This window comes from Mustela erminea, chromosome 7, assembly GCF_009829155.1.
Source record: "Mustela erminea isolate mMusErm1 chromosome 7, mMusErm1.Pri, whole genome shotgun sequence".
Classification (NCBI taxonomy): Eukaryota; Metazoa; Chordata; class Mammalia; order Carnivora; family Mustelidae; genus Mustela; species Mustela erminea.
In genome coordinates, this window is record NC_045620.1 from 112,450,287 (window position 1) to 112,471,890 (window position 21,604).

Here is a 21,604-nt window from a genome sequence, read left to right on the forward strand (position 1 = left end):
GAAGGGGACAGGCCAAAAAGAAGAGCACCAGGAGATCCTGGGTGCAGAGAAAGGAATAACTTTATGGAGGAGAACTCTAGGGTTGATGGGTAAGCATGTTCTCGAGGTCACTGGGAAGGGCTCGTAATCCATACGTTTTCCATGTGCCCATTAAGCTTTACAGCAACTCATGTTGGCTCCTGCCTCCCCTGTTAGACTGTGAGCTTCATAATGGCAAGGACCCCAGCCTGTTCAAACTTCTCACAGGAAGCATTCAGTAAATAGTTTTAATTGAATTAAAGATGGACTTCTAAGGAAGTGCATCAAGGACCTCTTTACTGAGAGGTAAAAGAGGCTTCAGGAAGGTAAGGAAATGGCCTTAGAAGGGCTCCTGCCTGCAGGGTTCCAAGGACCTGTGATAGTTTTCATGGCCCCAGTTAACAAGAGTATTTTAACCAATCATGGTTTAATTAGGAGAGCATGACCATAACCGAGATTTTGTGGTGGGCAAACATCCCTAATACACTGTGAACGTGCTGTACTAGGAGTTGGGGACTCCATTCAGACACATGGTTCTCTTCAAGGAGCTGTCAGTGTAATAAGGGACACAGCTGAGTAAAACACTGATTAAAACACAGTGCAGGGGCACCTGGGTGGCTCAGTGGGTTAAGCCTCTGCCTTCGGCTTGGGTCATGATCCCAGGGTCCTGGGATCGAGCCCCATATCGGGCTCTCTGCTCGGCAGGGAACCTGCTTTCCTCTGTCTCTCTCTCTCTCTGCCTGCCTCTCTGCCTACTTGTGATCTCTGTCAAATAAATAAATTAAAAAAAAAAAAAAACACAGTGCAGATAGGTAGTTGCATGGGTCAGTACCGGTATGAATAAGTGACCATTCTCCAGGAGTCATTAATATCATCATGTGGGCACTTGTGGCCACAATAATTAGCACTGGCTTGATAGAACATTTCACTTCATGCATTAGAAATGTTTAGAAGTGCATCATGACCCTGGCCATGGGGAGTGTAATCACATTTCATTGAGAACAAACAGGTCAGCACAAGACTTAACGCTAAGACGGTCAGCACATATGAACAGCGGTATAAGTTCATGAGTGTTAATAATTGTAGCTACCACTTGCTGACCCTTCGTTGTCCATTAGGCACTGCACTAAGCCCTTGACCCGTCATTCAAGAATTGGCATCACAAAGCTGTGCAAATAATAAAAACTTCACTGATCTGGAAGACCTTCCTTTTCTTGTATTTTATTTCTTTTAATCATTTTCTACCAAGTATAGATGGGAGGCTGTTTCATTTATATATTCAGCAGACATTGTGAAGGCCCACATTAGGGACCAAAGGGTATTGGTAAGGCATGTCCTGTTTTGCCCTTAAGAAGTTCATGTTGTGTGGACGCCTGGGTGGCTCAGTGGGTTAAAGCCTCTGCCTTCGGCTCAGGTCATGATCCCAGGGTCCTGGGATCAAGCCCCACATCAGGCTCTCTGCTCCGCAGGGAGCCTGCTTTCTCCTCTGTCTCTCTGCCTGACTCTCTACTTACGATCTCTGTCTATCAAATAAATAAATAAAATCTTTAAAAAAAAAAAGTTCACATCGTGGGAGTCAGTCGGCATGGAGGGGACCCAATGCTGTGGGGCTCCAACAGCTGTGGGAAAGATCAAGAAGAACACAGCATGCTCATGGATGAAGACCATTTCTCAGAATTTGTTTCTTAGTGTTCCTCAAGCCTCCAATAGGTCTTTAAAAAAAGTATGTTAAGGGACGCCTGGGTGGCTCAGTTGGTTAAGCAGCTGCCTTCGGCTCAGGTCATGATCCCAGCGTCCTGGGATCGAGTCCCACGTCGGGCTCCTTGCTCAGCAGGGAGCCTGCTTCTCCCTCTGCCTCTGCCTGCCACTCCGTCTGCCTGTGCTTACTCTCTCCCCACCTCTCTCTCTGATAAATAAATAAAATCTTAAAAAAAAAAATTAAAAAAAAAAAAAGTATGTTAAAAAAAATAATTAAAAAAATTTTTTAAAAAGTATGTTAAGGTTGATCGTCTGAAAATGAAAATGCTTTTTTTCATAAATTGAAAATGGTTGAATGTGGGCTTATTCATATAATTGAACCAAAGTTGTTTCTCCCTTAAAACTTGTGGTCTGGTATAGGTACAAATAACGCATTTGGGCCACAGAATAAGTGTCCGATCGTTTTGTATTGGAGTTGCTTACTGTATGTCCAGTAAACATGTTTCATACTATCATATGAAACCAAAGGAAAAAAATTTTTTCACATATTTGGAACTCGTTTCAATTCCAGATATTAATGAATGCGAACGACCCGGACGCTGCGGTCCTCGTGGAGAGTGTCTCAACACAGACGGTTCTTTTCACTGTGTCTGCGAACAGGGTTTCTCAATTTCTGCAGATGGCCGTACATGTGAAGGTAAGAGAAACCGTCAGGAGGCCTATAATTATCTCCTGATAAAGCAGAGAGGAAGGAGATCACTTTCTGTGAAACAGGCAAACACCGGAAGACACTATGAGACACTCCTGATTTAAGGCCTCCAGGCATGTATGTATCAAGGTGACTCCTGCCCACATTCACGGCTCAGGAATTGCTGGGATTTACGCATAGGATGACCTAAGGTTATAATGATGCTAGTACTCACAGTTGATTCCACTACTGGTACTGAATTAATTCATGGAAACATGCAGGACATGATGATTTTAGGTCCATTGGGGAGACCCAAAGGAAACCTGTAAGCAGCCTCCTTGATACAGCTCAAAACTCTGCCAGTTTTGATTAAAAGACATACGATAGTCTTCACCATTATAAACATGTCTTGTGTGATTCTTCTCTGAAGCACTGTCAACAGGGATTTTCCAGTTGTTTCTCTAACATCCTTAGCTGTGGGTTGGTGTATGTCCTTGCCCACTGGTATTTATTACCTTCTAAAAAGTTAATTGTGTTGTAAGATACTCAGATAACAACGTTGGCTTTCCTCTTTGCAACCTCGGTGTGTTTGCAGGGACACAGAACTGTTCGTAGTCCTGAGATTTATGTTCTTAATGATTTATTAGAGTTGGATAAATTGAGGAATAATTCATCTGATCCATTCTAAAAGTAAACTGAGAAGATTCCCATCATCATCATGATTTCAGTCCATCTCTTGGAACATCTAGGTCATCAAAAGCCAGCTAAGTTGTAAAGAAGTAAATCGCAAAGGTTCTATCCCAGGCCTGTGATAGTACCCAAATTCTTTGCTCCAAAAAAGAGCTCAGCAGGAAGTGCCTCCTCTCCTTGCTCGTACCACAGTGGAATCGAGCCGAGGAACAGCGACCAGGTTCATCTGAAACTAATTATTATATTGGGAAGAATGAACTGATCTTATAAAATGCAGGAGATTGTTGAAATCACTCTCCTGCTGAGTAGACAAAACATTGATGCCAGATTTGGCTTCAAGTGAAAGAGAGAGAGGGTGGGTGCGGTTTGAGCAAGCGGATTTTGAGGGGTTTGGAAGCCCTCAGACGTTGGGAAATGGGGAAAAACATCATTAAAGGTGGCCATGGGGGTTTGCAAGGATTCCGTGGTGCGGTGATTCGAGTTTTACCTGAATTTTTTATTTAGACCTTGAGCCTGGAGTTCTTAAGAAAGACCCTGCGTGAATACACACTTTGTGCTGCACAGACCACAGTGTTCCCGGCAGTGGGCCACAGTGCTAGCCCACCTGGGTCTCGGAGGACACTGATGGGCAGAATGCACATTTCCCCGCATTCCAGAAAGATCAGGCTTGATTCCTCATTTGGGTCTGGAACATGGATTATAAGGGCTTCCTTCCCTGAAAAATGGTCCACATTATAACCACCAGTGGCGGTGCTGTGCAGAAATTATGTTCAGAAAAAAACACAGGTCCCGTCCTATGCTCATGAGCCAAAATTGCTCTTCTGGAAGAATATACCAGTATAAATAACCTTCGCCTCCATTTTGTCTAAGCGATTTTCTTTTAATTCCGTGTCTTTTTAAATACCGATTGCTGCAACTCAAGAGTTATATAATCACCCTAATTCACTTGCAGTTCTAATTTTGTTAGGCATCTACTTGGCAAAGACTTGAATTTTAAAATACGTTTTTAGAAAACCTCCAGGTCTTTGTAAATTACTATACTTCAGTATACTTTCTTTGACACTTGGTCCCCCCACCCTTTTTTTTACTTTAGAAACTGGACAGTTTTATAAGTAATAAAATAGATAATTTAGAATACTGTGTTGATAGATGGTAGTGTAACTAGAAATCTCCCAGAGTATTAGGCATGTTATTCTCTTTGCAAAGCTTTCATTTTTTATGGGCTTACTCCGCTACATTAAACTGGTCCAGATTTTCTTGTGTTGGACTGAACCTGAAACTTGTGGCAGTAGCAGAATGTCCTGATTCTACCCCAGGCTGTGGTGTAGGGTGAAGCCAGCCCATGTGACCGGGACTAGCTGCGGAACTGATGTGCACAGGACTTGCGTTAACACTGAGAAGGGACTGGCTCTCCGCACGCCCGTCCACCAACTTATTTCTGAACTTCGGGTTTAAGCAGCCCGAGACTTGTGGACGCAGGGCTGGCAGAGTCTGCTCTAAGCTGGGCTGTGTCTGGCCCAGCTGAGGGTAGGAGGGCCCTTCCTGATTTCCCATGGCTTCCTTTGTGTCTGTCCCACTTCCTGAAGCACAATGAAGAGGCCTACTCCGACAGAATCCAGTATTCCGACTTTCAGGGAGCATGGCAGATTGTACAGAAATAAAAACAGCACCGGGGATCCTTCCTTGCCTTTCTGTACATAGTGTTCTGGGAGCATGTACCTGATAGCGGAAGGAGGCACACCTTGATCCTCCTATAGCACACGAAGAACGACAGTGTTCTTGGACGTTCAGTTGGAGTAGAGTGGGAGGTACGTGGCGAGTGAACTGTTCATCTGTTTACTCATGTACCGAGTGCCTGTCTTGTACCAGCAAAACACTGCTCTGGTCCCCTGGGAGCCTACACTGCAGGAGGGCAATCTGTGATAAATAAGGAAATAGTACACACAGAGAATTATGTTTTTGACCTTAAACAATTTAACACATTTATGCTTTAGGGATAGAATCTGGGGTGCCTGGGTGGCTCAGTGGGTTAAAGCCTCTGCCTTCGGCTCAGGTCATGATCCCAGAGTCCTGGATGGAGCCCCACATCGGGCTCTCTGCTCTGCGGGGAGCCTACTTCCTCCTCTCTCTCTCTCTCTTTCTGCCTGCCTCTCTGCCTACTTGTGATCTCTATCTGTGAAATAAATAAATAAATAATCTTTTTTTAAAGAAAAGTAAATACAGGTGATTGGGGTGCCTGGGTAGTTCAACCAGTTAAGCACCCAATTCTTGATTTTGGCTCAGGTCATGATCTCAGGGTTGTGAGATGGAGCCCCATAGACCGGGTTCCGCACTGAGTGTGGAGCCTGCTAAAGATTGTCTCTATCTCTCCCCCCTGAAATATATATATACTGCAGGTCATTTTTCTCCCGTCCCGCACATGGGTGTTGGAAAAGGGCAGGGAAACTGGACTCTTCGGATGGACTTCCTCCTCTCTACCTCCCTTTCTTCCTCGAACTGTGGTTCTTCTCCTGCCACCACCTCTGGGTCCTCTTAGCCAGGGTGTTTATCTCGTGTAGAAAAGCAAAGGAAACGTTTCACCTCTTTAACGAAGTTCACTGTTCTGTGTCCCAATTTATCTTATTTGTGTGTTTTTAAAAATCTCAGTTCTTTTGCTCTTTTATTTTTTCCTTTGTTGTTGTTGTTGTTGCAGAGCTTTAACTCATGACAAATATTGATCATCCCATGTATAAATAAGCTGACCCAGGGTTTGGGCTCATCATCAATGGCAGAATGTGTGTGAATGGGAGAGCGGGGAAACTTGTGACCATCCGATTCCTATGTGTCACGCTTCTGTCCCCTGACCCGTGTGAAGAGGTGCCTCCCCCCCGCCCCCCGGCCTCTTACTTCGCATTGCGACGCGCATGGGTCTCTGCACACTGCTCTGGCCAGCGGCCGTGGTGCTCTCCCTTTTGGGCATCCTGGTTGAATGAGAGTTTATGCTCGGGGCCATCAGACATGACTAGACTTCACTATGCTTTCCAGCCCATTTACACTTTAGAATGGCCACACCGGTCTAGCAGGGACCTTGAAGGAGCCCAGCAACACAGCACTGGTAGCTCACACAACCTGGTTAGTCATGGCTCATCAGGCCTCCAAAACCATGGCCAAAACCCTTCCCTGAAGCCTTGTCTTAAAGAAAGCATCCTCACTGGTTCATTTGCCAAATATTATGTGTATGCTAGGTGCCAGCCACCGTTCTCCGTCCTGGGGTTCTGTGGGTGAACAGCATCAATGCCTGCTTTCTTGTAAACTACATAATGGGCTCGAAAGACAGAAGCCCTGTGGGAAAAGGAAGTAGAGCAGGATAAGGGAGATCTGACGGCTGGAGCAGAGAATGGAAAGTTGGTACCATACTAATTCAGGTGGGCTGAATTGGCCATTCTGTCTCAATATGAAGAGAAATCAGAGAGATTTTGTGTCTGGGGAACAAATAAAGCCTTATCAGTACCTTTTTCACACTGGTCATCCCCCGGCTGAGGGATAATAGCCTGTCAATCCTAGAACAGAGGGCATGAGATTGTCTGCTGAGGCCGTTAGCGTCCTGCCTACATGAGTTCTGTTTTGACGGGGGAGTACAACTCAGAGTACATCGCCAAGAGCAAACCCTAATGTAATCTACGGACGTGGGTTGATAATAGCATGTCAGTGTATGTCCATCAGTCATAACAAATGTTTAGGAACGTTAATGGTGAGGGAGACTGAGGGAGAGGACAGGGGTTGGGGAGATGGGATTATCGGAACTTGCAGTAAAATTTTACTGTGAACCTGAAACTACTCTTGAAAATAACGTCTATTTTTAAAAGTCAAGCATTCAAGTTAGTCTTATGAAAAACATTACCTGTTTTTCATAAGGAAAAAAAAAATCAAAACCCTTCATTTTAATTCCATGTTCTCCCTATATTTTCCACCCCTGGTTGTTATTTCTTACTTTAAAAAATAATACCATGGTCGGGCTATGTGATCAGAAGCTTCTGCTCCCGCTTTCAAAACAATTCTAATGCTGATTCCGAATTTGACAACTAAAAAGATGGGAAGCGGACTTCTTGTAACATGGTGACTAAACCCTGAATCCCAGCATATTCAAAGAATCCAGTCCTGTTGTTAAATGGCCCTAGAGATTCTAATCCTGTAACTTTTTAGGATATCTTTTACAAACCACTTCTTGCTAACTCACTCATTGGAAAGGGAGAACGTAATCAGAGGCATGTGGTCAGGATGGCTAGCTTCCTGAACTTGGCCGAGAACAGTGATATCAGAAACAAAAGAGGGGCACTGGCTGGCTCAGTCGATAGAGCCTGTGACTTTTGATTTCAGGGTTGTGGGTTCGAACCCCATATTAAGTGTAGACACTACTAAAAAATAAAAATTAAAAAACAAAAAAAGCCTAAAAGAAGTTAGGTTCAAGCTCTGAGGCTAATTTTGTGTTCATGGGAACCAGAAAATACGGTAAAGGCAACTTTTGCCAAATGGAAGAAATAAAAACTAAATCTGGAGCAGCATGGTGTTGTTCTCAGATTTTTGGTATGTTTTCTATAAAGAGTATGGAAAGAAAGTATAAAACCATTGCTGACTGTGCACGGAGGCACTTTGGAGGTTTTGTGGCACAGAGATAGAACTTTCTGTCACCAAGGAAAAAATATTTTTTAAAATGGATTTAGCCAAGTAGGACATTGAAGTGCCCTGACTCAGTAATATATTACATCTGGGCACTTGGCCCAAAGATTTTTCAGATTTATTTTGTTGCTGTTGTTTTGTGGGGTTTGGGGGTTTTTCGTTTTTTGGGTTTTTTTGTTGTTGTTGTTTTAAGTAGCTTTATGGTCCCAAAATGAAAAATCTAGTGAGAGAATACAACCTGAATGTGTCCTTTCTAAAGAAAGATCATTTAGATTAACAATAAGATCTTCTTTACCCCCCATGTAAAAAGGAAAAGGATCTTACAACATTCCAGGTAAAGAAGGGCTTCCTGCTATAAAGGCTACTGTTCTTCACGCTCGCTCCTGTGAATACACTTGTGCAGAAGTGAGTAAAAATGGATGTTTAAATCATTAGGGAGAGAGCTGAGGAAATTTTGCTGGAATAAACTGCTTTTGGATCTGGAATACATATTTTCCATGCATTGCTTGATCGTCTTCCGTATATCAACATTTTTATAAAGAAATTCATAATAGTAGCAAAGAAATTCAAGAGCTCTTCCTAAGCCTTTTATCACCGCTGACCTTTTCAAACCCCAGAGCTATGGAAAATCATCTATTCACAGACGGAGAAGTAAACACTTTCCTTGCAGCCAAAAAGCAGACCTAAAGAACTGCCAGAAAGTGAAGTCTGTAGATAGTCTGCTTCCCCCTCACACCTTTTGTTGCCACCCAGCGCTTGGCTGGGGCGCCAGTCTCTCTGCAGCTACTGCCATGAGTCCTTCAATGTCCTTTGCAAATAAAATGCTCAATAGGTCATGGAAAGTTGTTGAGAATAGTATTTGTATACATTAGGCTTCAGTTGTAGTATTTAATACATCGATTCCAGAATTGGGTATTTTTTGGCCATTCTGCTGATGGAGTATTCCCTGGTAGGACTCCCAGCATGAGTAGACTGGAGGTTCTTCCCATAGTGGATGTCATGACTTTATTAAAAATGGTTTCACTTGTTGACTTCTTCTTGGGAACCAGGCATGATGCTAAGGACATGGTACCAATTTTCTCATATAATCTTCATGACAAACCAATGGGTAGGGTGAGTATTAACTGGAATGCTTTTGGCTGTAATGAACAGCTTGAAACAAGGAAATTTATTACACTAAGAAGTGTAGAGATGGTCACCTCTATTATAGGTCTTTATTCAGATGTCTTTCTCTGGGAAACCTTTCTGGCCACCCTTTCTCACATTCACCCTCTAACACTTCCTGTTCCCTCCTTTGCTTCCTTTTAGCCACCTTTTTCTGCTTCTTTCTCTTGTAGTTTATTGTCAGACCCCACTCCTGGATACTGAGGTTGATGAGACTCTCGATGTTCACAGTTGTATGGTGTTGAGAATAATTAGGGCACAATAAACAGTGAATGAATGAAAAGGTAAAGAGGAGGTCTGTAACTCATCCTGGAATATCAGGAAGCAGGTACGATAAGATGACTCCAAATTGAATGTATTGTGTACTTTTGTGCAGTCTTTCCTATTTTTTGAAGACTTAATTCTTTCAAGCACACCCTGCATAGTTATTGGGTACAGAAATGGTTAAGAATTTAGGGTGTGTATTGGGTACAGAAATGGTTAAGAATTTAGGGTGTGAGGGGCGTGGGTGGTTCAGTCATTCAGTATCTGCCTTCAGCTCGGGTCATAATCCCAAGGTTTAGGATCGAGCCCCACATCGGGCTCCCTGCTTGGCAGGAAGCCTGCTTCTCCCTCTCCTTCTCCCCCTGCTTGTGTTCCCTCTCTTGCTGTCTCTCTCTCTGTGTCAAATAAATTAATTAAATCTTTCAAAAAAAATTTTTTTTAGGCTGTGGGGGCCCCTGGGTGAGCATCTGCCTTCAGCCCAGGTCATGATCTCGGTGTCCTAGGATCGAGCCCCGCATGGGGCTATCGGCTCAGTGGAGAGCCTGCTTCTCCCTCTGCCTGCTGCTCCCCCTCCTTGTGCGTGCTCTCTCTCATTCTATTTCAAATAAATAAGTATAATCTTAAAAAAAAAAAAAAAAGGCATTTAGGCTGTGGATTCCAAGTTCGTGGGCTTGAACTCTTACTCTACGTCTGAGCTGTGTGAACTTAAGGAATTTACTTAAGGCACATCTGCCTAAGTTCCCCACATGCATAATGCATTCATGGCGTCATTGTAAGAGTTAAGTATGTGGATGGGTGTTGACAAGTATCTGTTAGAATGGAGCCTGTCCCCATAGATGTCCAGGAATGTGAATTCTGTGCAGTGTGTTAGCACTTTTTACATTGAAACCCTAGTTATGTTGCCATTTGTTTCCTTAACCTGTGGACATCTAAAAGGAGGGAGCATCTAACACTTATTTGTTTTTTTATGTTATCAGTGCTTACAAAATATACAACGTACAGTCCGATTACATAAGTATTTGTGAATTAAATTGTCTGTTAGTTCTAAGTCTAAGTCTGGATATAAATGAAATACTACATATATTCTATCTACTTCTAAATCCCAAATTTATTTAATGTAAATTATATAAATCATACAAAATATAGGATAATAACCCATTTATACATAATTTGCTTTAATTCCTTACTCTTTGTTTTCTCTAAGAGTTCTAGATGACTGACTTTCCTATTGACCCACTAAGTTTTAAAAGATGGCAGGTTTTAAAACGGTTCATGAATCAATTGCCAATAAACCGATGGCTAATGCTGATGTTTATTTGCATTTAAATGCTGAAGTTGTTATTTCTAGAGATACACTGTCTATTTTCTGTGGCTTCATAACTGATCTTTCTTGGCCTCCTATTTGAATATAGAAAGAGAAAAATTAGAATAGCGGAAAAAAATGGGAATTTTTTTTGGCCGATCCTGTGTTGCTTTTGGGGCCTAAGTGTCAAAAAGATGAATCTGGGGTTTGATGTGTTTGGCCTGTGCTTAGGGCTCTCTCCTGGTCCTCGTTGGCAGCACCTTTTAGCATAAGAAAGACTATATGAAAAGAGAAAATGTACAGTATGATTCTGAAGCTAGAGGAAGATGTTTATTTTTTGGAAAATCTTGGTTGTAAAAATGTGCAGCTATTAAATTAATGCAAAGATAATTCAGTGGTTATAAATAAATATATTCAGAGAAAACGGTGCATTTTAAAACATGTATAGAGTGTAAAAAAACACAAAATCTATTTCACACATTATCTTTTGCAAGTAACTGTGTTAGTAACATGCAATTGAAGTTCAAGCTATTTTCTGTAAGTATTTAAGGGGACATTTTTCTGAGTGGCATGGAATTTATTCCCCGTGGAGTATTCACATACTTTACTTTTTGTGGTAGTCCATTATATAACAGCAAATTAGGATTATTCTTTACCTTCAGGAGCAGAGAAGTGTTTTTGTTGTTTTTTTTTAAGCTTTCTTCTCATTTCTTCCCTTCACATTTTAAGGAATGTTTCTTTTCTGTAGCAAATGTAAATCCTTCTCATTCACTTCTCCAGTTTTTATATAAAATTTTGTCAGTCCATAATGGGGAAAAATGGCTTTTTGAATTCAGAAATATGCTGCGATCCTCTTTTTGTCAAAAGAAACCTAAATGACTTGAGTATGCAGGTTTAGGTTTTGTCCAAAGAAAGAGTGTTTTATGTCTCATTGAAAATGCCCTGCTTTTCAACTCAATTCAGAATTTTTCCTCTAAGTGTCACAGATACTTAGTTTGGGATTTTAGCCGATAATTTTGAGGTTTGGTTTTTGTTGTTGTTGTTGTTGTTAATTGAACAAACATCTGTCACACACAGTGGCTTCCCCACCCTGTGTCCTGGTTCTCTGAGAGGGAAGACAGGCGCTGGGGGCATACTGCAGACTCTTGAACCTGTTTCCTGACGCATGTCCTCTCCAGCTGTAGGAACTGAGCCTTTTGAACCCCCTCCATGAGGATCCCCGAGACCCAGAGCATTTCCCCCATGTTCTTGGCCTCTCACTGCGTCAACTTGTTAAGACAATTTGAAATGTAAAGGCTGAAATACTCTTCTTGGATTTTTTTTAAAGGAATGAATCTAAGATGATTTTGTTCATGAGGATTTTCATTCTTGACCTCATTTTGGATGATAAAGAGATAATCTTCTATACCTTTGTCCCACTGCATTGTCTTTGAAAACCCACTGTAAGTGAGAGTCAAGGACTTAATTTGAATTCTTGAAAAATTCTTAGGACTCTTTCAGATGTTCAAACAAATTCACAAAATTTAAAATCTTACTAATTTTGGGGATGCCTGGGTGGCTCAGTGGGTTAGAGCCTCTGCCTTCGGCTCAGGTCATGATCCCAGGGTCCTGGGATCGAGCCCTGCATGGGACTCTCTGCTCAGCAGGGAGCCTGCTTCCTCCTCTCTCTCTGCCTGCCTCTCCACCTACTTGAGATCTCTGTCAAATAAATAAATAAAATCTTAAAAAAAATAAAAATAAAAATAAAATCTTACTAATTTTTATATTTTATCCTCATGTAAAAGGATGTTTTACTCCCTCTGTTTATCTTTAAATTTATGCAGGGGCCATGTGGAGTGGGGCAGAGCTGACAAGGGCTCTGTCCAGATCTCGGGTCTCATCATTAATGCTTAACCATCAAATATGACCTCCCCTTCGAACCTTAAATGTGTCTTCCATTTTCTATTGTGTGTTTAAATAATAATAATTCCTAAGTTAGATATCCTAGAATATTAGAATTCTAGTCTGTTCTGAATACATAGCAATGCTGTTATAATCTTAAGTAAATGATTTAAAAACTCACTCCATATGAAACAAGATGGGATTGGGAGGGAGACAAACCATAAGTGACTCTTAATCTTACAAAACAAACTGAGGGTTGCTGGGGGAAGGGGGGTTGGGAGAAGGGGGAGTGGGGTTATGGACATTGGGGAGGGTATGTGCTTTGGTGAGTGCTGTGAAGTGTGTAAACCTGGCGATTCACAGACCTGTACCCCTGGGGATAAAAAATATATGTTTATAAAAAAAAATTAATTAAAAACAAAACAAACAAAAAAAAACTCACTCCATAATAATTCTCACCTTCTATAAGACCAAAAAAAAAAAAAAAAAAAGAGGCATATTAAGGACAGAGAATCACATAATTCCCTTGACTTGCAGTGGGTCACATAAAAGTGTAGTTAGATTTTTAAGAAAGACTGTTGTGTCACATATGCTTTTTTTTTTTTTTAAATTTATTTGACAGAGAGAGATCACAAGGCAGAGAGGCAGGCAGAGACAGGGAGGGGGCAGCAGGGTCCCTGCTGAGCAGAGAGCTCGATGTGGGGCTCGACCCCAGGACCCCAGGACCATGACCTGAGCCAAAGGCAGACGCTTAACCCACTGAGCCACCCAGGTGCCCCCACATATGCTCTTATATATCCACCTATATTCCTATTAAAAAAATAGCTTGACTTTATTTTCTACTTGGAAGAAATTAAATTTCATAGTATTTGGCTTATTATGGACAGATAGGGACATATTATGGACAGTTCAGGATTACTATTCAGAGTCCCTTAATATTTTAGTCTAATATATACCTCTTACCAATGAGAGAGAGAGAGAGAGAGAAAATGAACTTTTTCAAATGGGTAAGATGGTCTTTAACCAAGAAATAAAGCAGTGTGGATTGGCTCTTCTTTTTAAGTAAACTTTCTAATTGCTTAAAATGCATTAAAGAAAAGTGCATGAATCGTAAGAGTACAGCTTGACGAACTTTTACAGAGTGAACGCACTTGGTAATGAGCCCCCCGAACCGCCCCCCCCCCCCCCCGCCTCGAGCTTCTTCCTACTTTTAACCCACTCCCCTCCCCATGACCCAAACAGAGTTCTATTTTGTCTTTGTTACCCTGGCTTTGTTTTTGTACCTGTTTTTGAACATCTTATCAGTGAAGGCATACGGGAGGCACTTGTTGGTGTCTGACTTCTTTCATCCAGCATCATGTTTGCAAGCTTCATCTTCATTGCTGTATGGTGTTTCGTTGTATAAAGAATGTCTCCATTGCATAGATACAGCCGGCTCTCAGAGTCCTGGTTCACACTGACCAGATCTACTTCTGAGCATTTCAGTTCTACCTCCTTGCCAACCACTGGTGCTGTCATTTCTTTTCAAGGTTAGCCTTGCTTAGTAAGGGATCTCTTGTCATGGTGTCTATCCATTTGTGTTTCCTTTGTGAGGGTTGATGTTCCACAACTTTTCACACCCTTATTAGCTTTTGGGGTATTCTTTTAGTTATCTAATTCTGCATAACAGACCTCTTCAAAATTAGGGGCTCAATACAACTGTCTAAAGAAATGAAGCCAAGTTCTTAATTTTAATGAAAGCCAGTGTTTTAATTATTTCATTTGAGATTAGTAATTTTTGTGTCTGTGGTCTTTGCAAATCCTAAAGTCATGACGATCCACTTTTTAAAAAATATTTTATTTATTTGAGAGAGAGAGTGAAAGAGAGAGAGAGAGAGAACAAAGGCCAGGGAGAGAGGGAGAGAGAGAGAGAAGCAAACTCTGCGCTGAGCAGGGAGCCCGCTGTGGGGCTCGATCCCAGGACCCTGGGATCATGACCTGAGCCAAAGGCAGTTGCTTAACCAACTGAGCCCCCAAGGCGCCCCATGATAAAATTTTATATTGTCTTCTATAAGCTTTATTTTATATTTTACTTTTGGAATCTGTAAGAGTCTGATACTTTTTTGTGCATATGGTGTGAAATAGAGGTCAAGATTTACTTTTTCCTAAATGTATTCCAGTTGGATCGCCTCCCTTTATTGGGAAGAGTACAATTTTTCCACTGATTTGCACTAGTAACTTTGTCGTGAGCAGTGTGTAAATGCGTATGAGTCTTTTTCTTTTTCCTTCTGTCCACTGGTTGGTTTATCCTTACACCAACAGTATATTGTCTTAACTATAGTAGCTTTATAATGAATGTTAATGTATGTGCTGTAAATTCTAAAGTGTGCAGTTCTGTTCTTAATCAGGGTGTTATTCATGGCCCTTTACATTGCTATGTAAGTTTTATGATCAGCTGATCAAATCATACCAGAAAAAAAAATTCTGCTGGGATTTTGATTGGAATTGCATTCAATCAATAGATCAATTTGGGGAGATTTAATATTTTACAATATTGAGTCTTCCAATGCGCATATATATATAACATATCCCTCTATTTAGGTTTTCTTTCATTTGTTTTGTTGTTTTGTTGTTTTTTGTATAGTCTTGGACAGAATTTTTTTTAGAGTTAATCTTAAGTAAGTTTTCAGTATCTTTATGTTGTTGCAAAGGGTGTTTAAAATGTATTCTACCCTTACAACAATTTGATTTTTGTGCATTGACCTTGTACTTATGAGCTTGCTAAACTTACTTGTTATTTCCCTAAGTTTATCTGCAGATTTGTTTGGATTTTGAACAGAACAGTTATGTTGTCTATAAATAAGGTAGCACTAAGTTTATTTATTTTCTTTCAATAATTATACCTTCTCTTATTACACTATCTAGGACTTGCTCTCCGATAGAAATGGTGGTAGCTAGCTTACTTGTCTCATTCCTGATCTCAGCAGAAAAAGCATTGAATATATTGACTATTTCTTAAACTTTGATGTTTGCCATACTTGTTTCTGGTATGTACACTTGTGGTTTGATGAGAGTCTTTATTCTGAGTGGTTTTTAATGATTACAGATGCTTTTCATGCATCTATTGAAATAATTGTGTTATTTTTTAAATCCTATTTCCCCCTTTATTCTGTTAATGTGAGGAGTTACATGGACTGGTTCCTCCTGCCCCCCATTTGTTTGTTTTAAACAAGATAAAAGTTTCTTTCTCTCTGTATAGCAGTTCAAGCATAAATAATCCAGGGCTGAGAATCCAGGTCTAGAGTGCTGGACCCCGGGTGACATCTGTCTTGTGCTAACTTTGACATGCTGTAAATCATGGTAGCTCCCCTGCCCACCACCACATACACATTTAAGCCATATTGATTTTTTTTTTTTTTTTTAGTAAATAATACCTTTACATTCTTACAATAAACCTAACAGTCATCCTACAGTATCCTTATACAGTATATCCCTGGAGTCCAACTGCTAATATTTTGTTGAGAATATGTGCATCTGTGTTCATTAGAGAGATTAACCTTTAATATTCCTTTCTTTGAATGCTCTGTGAAGTTGTAGACTCAAGGTTTTTCTGGTTTTATAAATTAATTTGAAAGTGCCCCCTCTGGGTTTTTGTGGAAAAGTATATGTAAGATTCGTGTTAGGGGCGCCTGGGTGGCTCAGTTGGTTGGGAGTCTCCCTTCAGCTCTGGTCGTGGTCCCAGGGTCCTGGGATCAAGTCCTGCCCCAGGCTTTCTGTTCAGCAGGGACCCTACTTCTCCCTCTCCCTCTGCCCCTGCTGTGGGCTCTCACTGTCTCTCTCACTCATTCTAGCTCTTATATAAATAAATAAAATCTTTTCTTAAAACTTCATATTAGTTCCTTCCTGACTTCCTTGAAGAATTCACAAGTAAAATCATTTGGGCCTGGAAGTTTTTGGTTTTGTTTTGTGTGTCTGTGTGTGTGTTTGGGGGGCTCTTATGAAAGTTTTTTAAATTGCAGTTAGGATTTCTTTTTTTTCTTTTTTTTTTTTTTTAAAGATTTTATTTATTTGACGGAGAGAGAGATCACAAGCAGGCAGAGAGGCAGGCAGAGCAGGGAGCCCAACGTGGGGCTCAATCCCATGACCCTGGGATCACGACCTGAGCCAAAGGCAGAGGCTTTAACCCACTGAGCCACCCAGGCGCCCCGCAGTTAAGATTTCTTTAAAAGATGAAGTAATGGTCTCAGTTCTTGGACCATTCATGATAGTTTTGGTAACTTTCTTTTTCAAGGACCTTATCCATTTTAGGTAAAATTTTAGGTAAATTTCCAATTCTTTCGCACCAAGTTGTTGATAATATCTTTTCTTATCTCACCTTAATGTCTGTAGAATGTGTTAGTGATGGCTTTCATTTTTTATTTAGTAATTTGTGCTTACTTTGTTTTGTTCTTAATCAGTGTTTCATAGGTGTTAGTCTTTGCAAAGGAACAACTTCTGTTGATTGTTCTCTTTGTTTTCTATTATGTTAATTTCTGTTTTTATAGTCTTTCTTTGGGCTTCATTTGTCTTTATAACTTCTTGACATAGATTCTTAGATCATTGGGGGTTTTTTTGTTTTTTTGTTTTTTGTTTTTTTTAAGGATATTATTTACTTATTTGACAGACGGAGATCACAAGTAGGCAGAGAGGCAGGCAAAGAGAGAGGAGGAAGCAGGCTCTCCACAGACCAGAGAGCCCGATGCGGGGCTCGATCCCAGGACCCTGGGATCATGACCCAAGCCGAATGCAGAGGCTTTAACCTACTGAGCCACCCAGGCGCCCCTAGATCATTGGGTTTTTAAACTTCTTTTCTATAATGTGTATATTCTTTTCTGATATATATTTATGGCTATATATTTCTTTCTATGAATGGCTTCATCTGCAGCTAGAAGTTTTGATATGTTTTTTGCTATTCAGATAAAAGTACTACAAATGCATTGTCATTTATTTTCTTTAACTAGTGAATTATTTAGAGGGGTTTTGCTTAATATCCAAACATTTGGGGAATTTTTATTTATTTTTTTAATTTATACCTGAATACCTCTCTAGCCAGAGAACATAATTTCAATCCTTGGAATTTGTTGGGGTGCAGAATATGATCAGTTTTGGTAAATATTCCTTGTGTACTTGAAAACAATGTGTATTTTGCAGTTGGATCTATATAGGCTAATTAGGGCCCAGTTTATAAGTTGTTTAGATCATTAATATCTCTATTGTATATTTGTCTGCTAATTACATCATTTACTGAAGGGGTGTTTTATAATCTCCCATTATTATGGAAATTTATCTGTTTCTGATTTTAGTTTTCTGAGTTTTGTTTTATGTATTGTCTGACCGTGGAATTAAATAGTGAAGTTTTTGTGACTTACTGGTGTATTGATGCTTTTATTTCTTTGAAATGTCCCAGTTTGTCTCTTTCAGTGCATCTAGTCTTTAAATCTACTTTGTCTTTTATCAGTATAATTACATATGTCTCTTTTAATTAGATTTTGCATGGTTTGTCTTTTCTCACTTCTCCATGTTCTTATTTTGAAAGGGCCCTTTTCTTAGAAGTAACCAGGATATGGTAGTTTTTTTTTTTTTTAATCCAGATTGACAATCTCTGTCTTTTAATTGGAGAATTTAGTTCATATACATTTAGCATAATTACTGGTATTGGGGGTTCAAATCTACTCTGTTTTCCATTTGTCTCATCTCTTTTTCCTTTTTTTGGCTGCCTTCTGGAGTTTTTATTATTATATCAATCCTTTCCTACCCTTCTTCTTTATACCTATTTTTGAAGAATGTTTCCCCATGATTTGTAATGAAACAGTGTATGAAGGAAATATAAAATAAGTTTTGGGATTTGAAACATACGGCCCAAGGTTTATTTTCACAGAGTGAAAAGTAAAATTGCATACAGTACTCAACTGTATCCTGTAGGAAAGTCATTCTTCAGTAGAAAACATTTATAACTGGGAATTTGCCATTTGTATTGGAGGAAGGGATTAAGTCTAAAGTGTTTTTAGTTTTCATTCAACAGAATCTCTGAATTAATGTTCAGAAAATTATACTTTTGGGCAGGGTCTCCAGAGTTTTTGAAACTAGACAAATACAGCTTTGTATGCAACAAACAAACAAACGAAAAATTGGCTAGGTTAAAAATCATGAAAATTTTTCTTTTTGCTTGCTTTCCATTGTAGTTGCGATTATTGAGAACTCCGGTGGTTTTTTAACTTAAAATATGTGTGTTCTATTATTAATAATATTTTTCTTGTGTAATTTTTTTTAAAAGATTTTACTTCTTTGAGAGAAAGAGACAACGAGCAAAAGAGGGGGAGGTGCAGAGGGAGAGGGAGAAGCAGACTCCTGCTGAGGCCAAGAAGGAAGGCTGATGTGGGGCTCAAACCCAGGATCCTGAAATCATGACCCTGAGAAGTGTCTGAGTCAAAATCAGACTCAGACTGCGCTCTGACTGAGCCACCCGGTGCCCCTCATGTAATTTTTATCATTTTCAAGCAAGATACTTGATTTTAAAATAGAGATTTAAAAAAAAAAAAGACATTCTATGGTTAGTTGAATTGAAAGAGATATTTAAATGTTTTCAGTTTTTAAATTCTTTTTAGAATATTAATGAATATTCTACTTTTATTTATATAGTTTTATTTGCTTTTTCTGGTTAGGGTGCCATCTATACTTGGGTATACACTCAAAGAATTTTCTCCTTTTAGTACCTTCAAATAATTTTTTTCAAATATGTAATTTTTCTGATTTTAAGAGTAGCATGTGCTCATTGCATAAAATTTAGAAAATCATTAAGTACTGAAGTTTTTGTGACTTTACAAGTATAAAATCATTTTTCTGACTGCCAGTTAATATTCAGCCTCTTTCTTTTTTAGGGTTTTAATTTATTTAAGCGTTTAAATAAGATCTTTATACCTTTTATTTTTACCTTTCTGCTTTGCATTGTATTATTTGTATTTTATTGATCTTTAAAAATAAATTTTTGATGACCTCATAATTCCATAGCACGATTTACCATGTATTTGTAAAAGTATCTTCCGAATTATGGAGATAGACTGTTTCTTTTGTTGTTGTTGCCATTTAATGCTCAGTGAATACACATCTATATACATGTTTATTTTTATCAGTGATCATGTCCCTAGACTAGATTGTAAGTCACTTAATACAAGATCAAAGGACAACCTTACAGGCCTTACCCACACCTGAGACCACCTTGCTTTCCGGAAATGTTCTGCTGATTTCTGTTTCCATCAATACCCAAAAGAGACCTAGCTCTTAACACTCTCAAGAAGCATATGTTTGGGGCACCTGGGTGGCTCAGTTGTTAAGTGCCTGCTTTCAGCTCAGGTCATGATCGGGGCATCCTGGGATTGAGCCCCATAGTTATCGGGGTCCCTGCTCAACGGGGAGCCTGCTTCTCCCTCTCCAGCTCCTCTGTGCTTGTGTTCCCTCTCTTACTATCACTATTTGTCATAAATAAATAAAAATCTTAAAAGAAAAAAAAAAAAAAAGGAAGCAGGGCACCTGGGTGGCTCAGTAGGTTAAAGCCTCTGCCTTTGGCTCAGGTCATGATCCCAGAGTCCTGGGATGGAGCCCCACATCCAGCCCCACATGGAGCCCTGCATCATGCTCTCTGCTCAGCAGGGAGCCCACTTCCCCCTCTCTCTCTGCCTGCCTCTCTGCCTACTTATGATCTCTGTCAAATAAATAAATTAAAATCTTTAAAAAAAAAAGGTTTCGTTCCTGTTTTTCTCTTCATTTGTTAAAGAGAAAATATCTCATTTTAATCTGCCTTTTACTACCCGTGAGCTTAACTTCTTTTATATTTATCTCTCCTATGAAATATTTTTTTTTTGCCTATATGAGGTAGGGTTTGTGTTTTTCTGACCAATTTATGTGTATTAAGGATAATAATACGTATTGCAGGGACGCCTGGGTGGCTCAGTCGGTTAAGCGGCTGCCTTCGGCTCAGGTCATGATCCCAGCATCCTGGGATCGAGTCCCACATCGGGCTCCTTACTCCGCGGAGAGCCTGCTTCTCTCTCTGCCTCTGTCTACTACTCTGTCTGCCCGTGCTCGCACTCTCTCTTTCTCTCTCTAACAAATAAATAAAATCTTTTTTTTTTTTTTTTTTTTTGACAGAGAGAGATCACAAGTAGGCAGAGAGGCAGGCAGAGAGAGGGAGAGGAGGAAGCAGGCTCCCTGCTGAGCAGAGAGCCCGATGTGGGACTCGATCCCAGAACCCTGAGATCATGACCTGAGCCGAAGGCAGCGGCTTAACCCACTGAGCCACCCAGGCGCCCTAAATAAAATCTTTTAAAAAATAAAAATAAAAATAATACGTATTGCATGGAGCACTGGGTGTGGTGCATAAACAATGAATTCTGTTACACTGAAAAGATATTTAAAAAAAGAAAACTAAACGACCATAACGGGTGATTTAAAATTATCCAGTAAGAGGTAGGGATAGATAAAAATAACGTAAAACAAGGTGGCATCATTTTTGTGAATTATGGGATAACATTAAGATAAAGAATCTGCATTTTTAGAGTTTACAAGAGAAAGGAAGAGGGCAGACAGTGTATATAAATAAAGGCTGATAATTTTCTCAATTAAAAAAAGGATAATAATGATTTATCAATATTTTACAGATATTTCCCCCATTCTTTAATTTGCCTATTAATTTTCTGATGCTGTTATTTCTGTCTTACCTTTTTACTTTGCCATTTTCTGTATTCTGTTGTGATCAGTTGTATACTTTTATTTCTTAGCATATTTATCTCTGTGGTAGTGTTTTTATATTTAATTCTTTCATATTCTGGGATATAAGCATGAATATTTTCTTGCCATTCAGTTTGTTCTTTTATCTTCATCCTAGAAGAGCTTCTCAGGTTTACCGTTGCAAGTTTCAAATGCAAGTCCCTACAACATAAATTCAGCTTCTTAAACTCCAGTGCAGCTTTCATGTACTGTTGCTTTTGGTCAGATGGCACATGGCTGTGTCGCCAGTGTTCTTCCAGCCCATCACCACTGTTTCAGTGGCTCTTTGTCCCAGGCTAAGGCAGTAAGTGCTCAGCCTCGGGTTTGGGTGGTAATATGTTGTGCCATCTTTTTAGGGTCTTGATAAGTGTCTAGCAAGGGGCAGGAGGAGGCCCTGTGATTAGACACATTTTCAACTCAAGGTTGGGTCAAAAAAGCTTCCAGGAGGCCCCAGCTGAATC

The 21,604-nt window shown here is 39.9% G+C and overlaps 1 protein-coding gene across 11 annotated transcripts in view; it reads left to right on the forward strand.

Annotated features, from left to right (window-relative positions):
• Positions 1 to 21,604, forward strand: part of LTBP1 (latent transforming growth factor beta binding protein 1) — a 406,687-nt gene that overhangs the window by 324,265 nt on the left and 60,818 nt on the right. For all 11 annotated transcript variants that reach the window (XM_032352967.1, XM_032352969.1, XM_032352970.1 and 8 more), the window contains one exon: positions 2,288 to 2,413. In XM_032352967.1, coding sequence (XP_032208858.1) covers positions 2,288 to 2,413 — 126 coding nt within the window. The remainder of the gene's footprint in view (positions 1 to 2,287; positions 2,414 to 21,604) is intronic.